Genomic DNA, 8,816 nt, shown 5'->3' with positions numbered 1-8,816 from the left:
CCCGCCGCCTGCTCCCTGCGCCCCCTTAAGCCCTCCGACCACCCCAAACCCAACCGGGCCGAGTCCGCCGGTGTTGGGCCGTGTGGGCATGGAGACCTGAGGACACGGGCGTCATCGCATGGACACCCCTGTCGTCCTGGTCCCCATTTGCCACCTGCAGAGGTAGTTGGGTGGATGGCTGGTCCAGGGGACCTGGAATGGGAATGGACACGAGGAGGCAGCCAGGTGAGGCCGCCCCTTCTACCTTTCCTTGAACCCCTCCGCTTTCTTCCTGGCAGGACCCCAGACGGTGGTCCATCTTGTCCCTGCGGCGCCCTGGCTGGAGTGAGAGGGCTGCGCGGCTGTGGAGAGAGCTCCACCCCAGATGGGCCAGTGCTGGGGGTAGTTACTGTTATTGGGGAGCCCCCTGGACCCTCAGTGCTTTCACCCACTTTATAGATGAGCGGTGGCCCCAGTACTTAGGACCTCTCAGCTCTGAGTGACCAACTCCTGCTGTGAAGAGGTGTGTGTGTGGGGGGCGGGGGGGTCCAGAATCATTGCTCTTTGCAGCCCTGAGGCTGGGCTGACCTTGTCTTCTGTTGGGGCTCCCTGGCCAGGGAAGGCCCGGGAGGGGGTGGCCCTGAGCCAGCCCCACTCCCAGCTCAGCTTTGGGTCCGGTGCCCCTCAGACCCAGAGCCTTCTCAACTGGGGCCCAAGCCCCTGGGGACTATGGCTGACCCTGGTCCCCATCCCAGGGCATGGCCCTGAGATACCAGTGACAGAACCCAACTTCTGGGACCTAACCAGGGGCCAGGCTCTCCCCTCAAAGGAGCTGAGGGCCGGGGGCCGGGGTGCTCCACGGATGGGAAGGATGAGGGGGTGGGGTAAGGCCCAGCCTGACCCAGCGGGGAGTGGGGAGCGGGAGGGCCTGGAGACAGCCCAGCAGCCGGTCTGACAGGCTCAGATCTGAGCTGCAGGTACCAATCTTGCCAGGACAGATCAGTTTGGGGTTTCTGAAGTTTATTTTTAAAATTTTTAATATATATTTTTATTGATTTCAGAGACGAAGGGAGAGGGAGAGAGAGAGAGAAATATCAATGATGAGCTAGAATCACTGATCGGCTGCCTCCTGCATGCCCCTACTGGGGATCGAGCCCACAGCCCGGCATGTGCCCTGACCAGGAATCAAACCGTGACTGCCTGGTTCATAGGTCAATGCTCAACCACTGAGCCACACTGGCCGGGTGGTTCTGAAGTTTTCAAGTGGCAGACGCACTGTAAGCGAGGGACAAATTACAAATACAAGGCTGTGCTCGGGCTCCGGGGCAGGCACAGCCTCTGGGGGTCAGACTGGCCGGGGTTCGGACCCACAGCGGGGTAGGGCCTGCTCCTTCCATAGCCCTGCTTCAGACCTGCCTCCCTGGAGCAGGCCAAGACCCCCCACTGGGGACACACGGGCCACGGGCCCACCCTGTCCCTTTGCCTCGGAAGCACCCCAGGGCCTCGCCAGTCCAGGCTTTCTCCTCATACTGGTCCCTCAGTCTGCCCGACCCTGGTGATCACCAGCCAGACCGCGTGTTGCAGGAGGAGTGGGCTCCGGGCTGGCACCCAGCTTCTCCAGGGTGGGTGCTCATCCGGATGTGGCTAGAGCGCACCCCTTCCTGCCCTCCACCTCTCCTCTCCATGGCAAAGGTGCTGCTCAGATGCACAGGTGGGAAGCCCTGGTTAGGGCCCAGCAGGCTCCACCTTTATGAAAACTGCCCAGCCTTCTTACAAAAGAGGCGGCAGGGCCAGGGAGGCCGCCATGGGGAGTGGGTGCAGCTGGACTGGGAACCAGAGGGGGTCCGGAGTGAGGACTGGCGGGGGGACATCGCAGTGCCGGGGGCCCTGCGGCCGGGGAACAGGGGACCTGGGCGCCCTTCACAACCAGCAGTGACAAGTGAGCTCGAAGGGCAACGGGCAGCAAAGGGGGGCAGGGGTGGGACCGCAGGCGCTGAGCAGGGCAGGCTGCAGAGCCGCCGAAGGCACGTCTGTGGGAGCCTCTGGGCCTGCCCTCTTCACCACTAGTCTCCCCTCCCCGTCCCCCTCTTAGGCAACATTCGAGGTTTGCGTTCTCATGTGGGCACAGCCCTTCACGGTGTATAAAGGCCCTTCCCGTCGCTTTCCCCTTGGATTTTCCTGACAGGGAGGCAGGCCGGGCAGGGCAGGTCTCAGCTAAGGCGTGGGAAGTGAGGCACTGACGGGCGAGCTGGGTGCTCTGCTGGGTGCTCCTCTGAGGCGAGCTGGGTGCTCCCCTGAGGCAAGCTGGGTGCACCCTTGAGGCAAGCTGGGTGCTCCCTGGGGCTGCTGGGTGCTCCCCTGGGGTGAGCTGGGTGCTCCCTGGGGTGAGCTGGGTGCTCCCTGGGGCTGCTGGGTGCTCCTCTGGGGTGAGCTGGGTGCTCCACTGGGGTGAGCTGGGTGCTCCTCTGGGGTGAGCTGGGTGCTCCCTGGGGCTGCTGGGTGCTCCCTGGGGCTGCTGGGTGCTCCACTGAGTCCCCGTCCACGGCAGCCCCGACTCTACCATCAGCTCCGCAGCCAGTGGGTGTTCTTGTCCAGCGTCGAGAAGCGGATCAGCTTCAGGCTGGGAGGCCGGGGCTTCCTGTCGTCCCAGAGGTACTCGGGGGACAGCACCTTGGTGGGCTTGTGCGAGATGAAGCGGCGGTTCAGGTGGCTCTCCTCCTGCCAGGCCGCCATGATGCCGTTGGCCTTGTCCGCCAAGATGGCCATGTGGCAGCCCCTCGTGAACTCGTACACCCTGTCCACCCGTCCCCCAAAGACCGCCCCGCCGTAATAGAAGTCCCCCTCGCCGTCCGCCACAAAGGCGGTGGAAACATGCCTGCGCTCGTAGGGGAACTGCTGGCGGGACACGGCGTAGTAGCCGGGGTGGATGGCGGCCACCAGGTCTCCCAAGGTCTCCGGGCCCCAGGGGTTCCGGAACACCATGTCCACGTCCACGCAGAAGAGGTAGTCCACCTCCCAGTGCGCCCGCTGGGCGATGTGCTGGCTGATGGTCTCCATGCGGCGCGTGGAGATCTCCTCCCAGCGGGAGTGCTTCTGGATGGGCAGGACGCTGAGGAGGCGGCCGGGGCCCAGCGGGACCCGGGGCACGGCCACGGGCTTGTCGGTGAAGACGTAGTAGCGCACCCGGTAGCCCCGCATGAAGAACTGCTCGGCCGACTCCAGGAAGTGCTGGACGAAGCCCGTGTACCTGGTGCAAGAGCCTGTCATCCCGGTGGCCCGGCAGCGCCCTGCCCAGTCCCCACGCGTGCTGGCACCTCTCCGCTCCCCACCGTGAGCTGTCACTCACTCTGACCCTAGGGGTCCTCGTCTGTCAAATGCCACCATCATAGCACCTGCCTCTGCAGAACGATTGAGTGGCGCTGACTGTCACATCACAAGCCCACCTCTTACTGAGCACTTACTCCGTGCCGGCGGGCCTAAGGGATTCCACCGTAACCCACTGTACGGGCAGAGACGCTGCGTCACGGAGAGGGGAAAGGGACCAAGCAGGTCAGTGGCTGCTTTAAGGGAAGGTGAGTGGTGCTGGGGGCCCAGGGCAGGTAAAACGACTGAGCCCTGCCCTCCAAGCCACAGCTGATTGGACCAGGGCTCACCCATCATCTGGCCAGCACTTTAGGCCATAGGGGCCCATCATGGTCCCTCTCTCACGAGTCCTAGAAAGGGACCCAGAGGGAAGCTGCCAGGTGGTGGCTCTTATAGGAAAAGCCACTTGGGAGGAGAGAGAATAGGAGAAACCCAGAGAGCAGGCAGCAGAGGGCGGGGAAGAGAGGGGCCTGAGGGCGGGGCCGGCTCAGCATGGGTCTCTGGACCTGCTGGTGGCTTGTCCATGGACCCCAACTTCTATGAGGTGGTCTAGGGGGTTTCCACTCCTTCCTGCCTGCCTGACTGTTCAGGAGAAGCGGAGAGGGGTGAGGGGTCTCTGACACGGGCTTCTGCTGTCCCCTCCCCTGCGCTGCCCCCCTCCCCTCCCTCCATGCAGGGCCAGGCCCCCTTCCTCCAGGAAGCCCTGTCCACCAGCCCCCGCTCCTCTCTGCCTCCCCCTGCGCAGCACCTGGTTCAGGGAGGCTGGGTGGGCTGAGGAAGCCCTGTCCACCAGCCCCCGCTCCTCTCTGCCGCCCCCTGCGCAGCACCTGGTTCAGGGAGGCTAGGTGGGCTGCTGCATCCAGGCCTTGCCTCGCCCCAGACTGGAAGCTCCCGGCTCAGAGAGGACCACCCCTCCCCGCCCGCCCCCGACTCACTTCCCGACGGCGAACACCGTGAGCCCGATGGTCAGGTTCAGCGGCTGGTAGATGAGCTGCAGGAGCTCCGGGTCGAAGGTCCCCTCAGACACGATGGGCGCCAGCCAGGGCGTGAGCGTCAGCAGCTCTGTGGGCCTGGCGGTGGGGTGGCCCAGGGCATGAGTCCCTCCCCGTGAGCACCGCGGGCTCACCTTGGCCCTGCCACCCACGCCGTGTGACCCCAGGAGGCTTCGTCCCTGTCTCCGGGCCTCAGCATTCCCAGGTGGAATAGGGGGACGGTAGTAACTACAAAGCACACCCCCCACTTCCAGCCCCGGCCTCCAGGCTGCACCCACCTCTGCTCCAGCAGCTTCGGCTGAGGGTACTGCAACCTGCGACCGAGAAGGGCCAGTGGTGAGGGAGGCGCCCCTCCCCCCGCCCCCCGGGCCACAAAGCGGGGAGGACAGTCTGCTTACCGTGCCACGGGCTGGAACGGCTTCTCCCCCCGGAACTGCAGCTTCATGTTGCTGTGGGCAGAGGCGAGAGAGCCGTCAGTGCCAGGCGGTGGCAGAATGAAGCTGAGGTTAACCCAGCACCCACAGGGCAGGCTCTGCCCGCTCTGCAGGGGCTGGGCTGCGACAGAAGCGTCTGTCCAGGGTCACCGAGTGGCAGGGTGGTTGGTGTCCAGAAAAAGAACTCGGTAAAACCCAAAGATGGACAAACCGGAGAAAGAAAAAAACGTAGCAAAAATGCTCCGCCAAGGGTGATGACGGGACCGCAGGCGGACCAAAGGGAGAAGGGGGCTGGGAGCGGAAAGGGGACCCATGGAGGCCTGTGGGAAAGAGCCTGGGAGCCATCCAAGACATGGGGGGCTGGGGGGAGGGTTGGTCTTAGTTTTTCTAGCTCCTGGTCCTGCCAATAGGGGTCCAGGGGCAGTGTCAGGGGGTGTGGGGTGTGCCCTGGCCCTATCCGGTGTGGCTCAGTGGATAGAGTGTCGGACTGAAGGGTCCCGGGTTCGATTCTGGTCAAGAGCAGGTACCTCGATTGCAAGCTTGATCCCTGGCCCTGGTCAGGGCACATGCACACCAAAGGGAGAAGGGGGCTGGGAGCGGAAAGGGGACCCATGGAGGCCTGTGGGAAAGAGCCTGGGAGCCATCCAAGACATGGGGGGCTGGGGGGAGGGTTGGTCTTAGTTTTTCTAGCTCCTGGTCCTGCCAGTAGGGGCCCAGGGGCAGTGTCAGGGGGTGTGGGGTGTGCCCTGGCCCTATCCGGTGTGGCTCAGTGGACAGAGTGTCGGACTGAAAGGTCCCAGGTTCGATTCCGGTCAAGGGCATGTATCTTGGTTGCGGGCAACATCCCCAGTAGGGGGTGTGCAGGAGGCAGCTGATCGATGTTTCTCTCTCATGGATGTTTCTAACTCTCTATTCCTCTCTGTAAAAAATCAATAAAATATATATATATTTTTTAAAAGAACCTCTCCATGTCCTCTGGCCCAGGATGGGAACACATCAAACAAAAGGACCTTGAATACGGCAAAAGCTTTATATCCAAGGCTGCTCATTACGAACTCATGCAGCACACTGGGGAACCGGGCCCCGGTGGAATGAACTGGCGGGGACCCCAAAGTGGACGAGCACAGGCCGGAAAATAAAGCCACTTCCGGGAAACAGGATAAAATTGCAAAGACATTACGATCACAACTTTCCTGTTTTTAGTACTGTACCAGCCTTGCATCCCGCAATAAATCCCACTTGGGCATGATGTATTCTCTGTAAAAAATCAATAAAGTATTTTTTTTTTAAAAAGAACCTCTCCATGTCCTCTGGCCCAGGAAGGGAACACATCAAACAAAAGGACCTTGAAGATGGCAAAAGCTTTATATCCAAGGCTGCTCATTGCAAACTCATGCAGCACACTGGGGAACCGGGAACCGGGTCCCGGGGGAAGGAACCGGCGGGGACCCCGAAGCGTACGAGCACAGGCAGGAAAATAAAGCCACTTCTGGGAAAAACATTACAATAAAATCGCAAAAAACATCATGACCACAACTTTTCTGTTTTTAACCCTTTGAGTGCCAACCAATATCCTAGGCACTATGCTAAAATGGCCAAGGCATTTTTGCTGATTTTACAGCAGTTTAGGAAAAAAAACATGAATCGCAAGTAAATGAAGTTACATATTCAAAAACTTAAGGAAACCTTTACTACATTTGTTTTCTACACTTAGGTGCCATCTGTCAATAAAGAGTGAACTGCTAGCATCTAATAGTGACACTGCAGGAGGAGCGCAATAGCGCTCCCGGCACTCTAGGGGCGAATACTGTACCAGCCTTGCATCCCGCAAAAAATCCCACTTGATCGTGGTGTATGATCTTTTTAATATATTGCCGGATCCGGTTTGCTACTATTTTGTTTAGATTTTTTTCAGCTATGTTTATCGGGGATATAGACCTGTACTTCTCTTTCTTTGTTGTGTCTTTATCTAGTTTGGAATTAGGACTAGGTGAGCGTGGGAGTGTTTCCTCTTGAGTTTGTTGGGCTGGTTTAAGGCGTGTTCGTCCTTTGAATGTTTGGTGAAGTTCCCCTGTGAGGCGGTCGGCGCAGGCCTCCCTTTGTTGGGAGGTTCGGTTTACCGCTCCCGTTCCACTGGTTGTCATCTGAGGCCACAACCATTTTCAACGGCAAGGAGCCTTTCTGCTTTCAGAACCAACTAGATGCCCAATCTGATCCTTTAGAAAGCACAGCAAGCAACAAGCCACAGCGAACTTTGAAACGGGAGCAAAATTCAGGTCAGTGGGACCCACCAGGGCTGCTTCTAAGACTTCTCTGCTTTCCAGCTTCCTAATTTACTATATTCTGTGCTTAAATGTTTTTAATCTTCACCTGAGGACATGTGTTTATTGGTTTTAATTTATTATTATTTATCTTAATCCTCACCAGGGGATATATTTTGCATTGATTTTTTAGAGAAAAGGACGGTAGGAGGGGGGTGGGAGAGAGACACACTGATTAGTGGCCTCCCGCACAAGCCCTGGCGGTTCGGGGATCAAACCTGCAGCCCTTCGGTGCAAGGGCCCATGCTCTAACTACCGACCCACACCTGCCAGTGCTGTTCTTATTGATTTTAGAGAGAGGAAGAGAGAAACATCGGCCTGAGAAACATCGATCAGTTGCCTCTCCCATGCACTCTGTCCGGGGATTGAACCCCCACGACCTAGTTATGTGCCCTGACTGGGAATTGAGCCCACAACCTTTTTGGTGTCAGGGGTCGACCCTCCAACTGAGCCCCCTGGCCGTGCAATATTCATGTTTTTATGATAATAAAACACGCCTTGTTCATCAATAGTCTGTGCTCAGATTTTAGACTTTCCTTTAGTTGTCATGGAGCACAAGGCGGGGGCCGGATGCCCCCGGGACTCTGTCCCAACCCACCTCTGCACTGTGAGCTGTGACGTGGGCCAGAGTTCGGTCACATGTTAATTTGCTCCTTGAATCCACAAAGAACAGAGCTGAGCAAAATGGTCAAGTCCTCAAAGCACTGTTTCCGGAGCGCCCACTCGGAGGCCGGTGCCACCCCAGGCTACTCAGGCACCTTGGCACTCCGTGACCCCAGGAGCCGTGAGGGGCACCTGGACCATCCCATCTTGCAGATGGGGCAAGTGAGGCCCGGCTGCGGAGCGGGTGTTGCAGGGACAGACACTGAAACAGGGCAGCCCATAAATTACCAAACACTCACCACACTGATCGTGAGCTTAGGACCCAAGACCCTGCAGACAGTGTGGCCTTAAAAACCCCCATCTCCCCCACTCCGTGCAGCCCACCGGGCCCCCAGTTCTCCCAGCCCCGTACTTACAAGATCTCTGGGCAGGGGAGGTAATAGGGGACATAGGAGAACGGCAGCCAGTCGTCGGCATATACCCTGGGAAGGAAAAACACCGCTGATTTGAGGGCCCAGAGGCTAGAACCCCCTTGGTGCACACTGGTGGGGGGAGCAAAGGCCCCGGGGAGCATCTGCGGTCCCCATGGCGCCTTGGTCTGGCTGACCGCCAGGGACAAGGCCTCCTTGTCGTCCAGCATGCAGGCACTAGTCACCCCTGAAGTCATTCATCCCTGGGGCAGGGGTGTTCTTGACTCCAGCCCTGCACACACTAGGGGGGCCGGTGTGGTGAGGGGCAGCCCAGGAACGCACCGCGCGAACTGGGAGCATCACCAGGAGTTCCTGGTCAACGGGGCTAGAAGGACGGCGAGGCAGAGGGAAGAGCAAGTGCAAAGGCCAGGAGGCCAGTCCCAGGCAAAATCTAGAAGCCTCTTTGGGTCTTCCTGGGGTTGGGGGACAGCTGTGCCAGGAGAGGTGGGCATGCCCTGAACGGGTCAGGTTTGGGGGCTGAGATGCCAAGAGAGGAGTCTGAGGTGGGGCTGGAGGGCGCCCTGGGCATGCTCACCACAGAGCGCAGAGGGCCGTGCCCACCAGCAGGCAGAAGCCCAGGCCCAGGGCCAGTCTGCGGCAGCGCATGGCGGGTGCCGCACCCCTCTAGGCACCTGCGGGGGGTGGGGGTGCAGA

General features: G+C 59.7%; 1 protein-coding gene across 2 annotated transcripts; it reads right to left on the bottom strand.

Annotated features, from left to right (window-relative positions):
* Window positions 1-1,685: 1,685 nt before the first annotated feature.
* On the bottom strand, window positions 1,686-8,810 carry GBGT1 (globoside alpha-1,3-N-acetylgalactosaminyltransferase 1). Of its 2 annotated transcripts, none has more exons than XM_005873055.2 (6): window positions 8,698-8,810; window positions 8,109-8,174; window positions 4,733-4,783; window positions 4,613-4,648; window positions 4,278-4,412; window positions 1,686-3,226 (listed from the first exon to the last, which is right to left on the bottom strand). In XM_005873055.2, exons 1-6 carry the CDS (start codon window positions 8,766-8,768, stop codon window positions 2,542-2,544), a joined length of 1,044 nt encoding a protein of 347 aa, XP_005873117.1. In that variant the 5' UTR covers window positions 8,769-8,810; the 3' UTR covers window positions 1,686-2,541. The 2 variants fall into 2 exon arrangements, with proteins under 2 accessions (XP_005873117.1, XP_005873119.1); XM_005873057.1 differs by having other exon boundaries at window positions 2,665-3,207.
* Between the last annotated feature and the right edge of the window lie 6 nt (window positions 8,811-8,816).

Source organism: Myotis brandtii, unplaced genomic scaffold, assembly GCF_000412655.1.
Source record: "Myotis brandtii unplaced genomic scaffold, ASM41265v1 scaffold3986, whole genome shotgun sequence".
Lineage (NCBI taxonomy): Eukaryota > Metazoa > Chordata > Mammalia > Chiroptera > Vespertilionidae > Myotis > Myotis brandtii.
The sequence above is the reverse complement of the archived record's forward strand: the minus strand, read 5'-3'. Positions and strand labels throughout refer to the sequence as shown.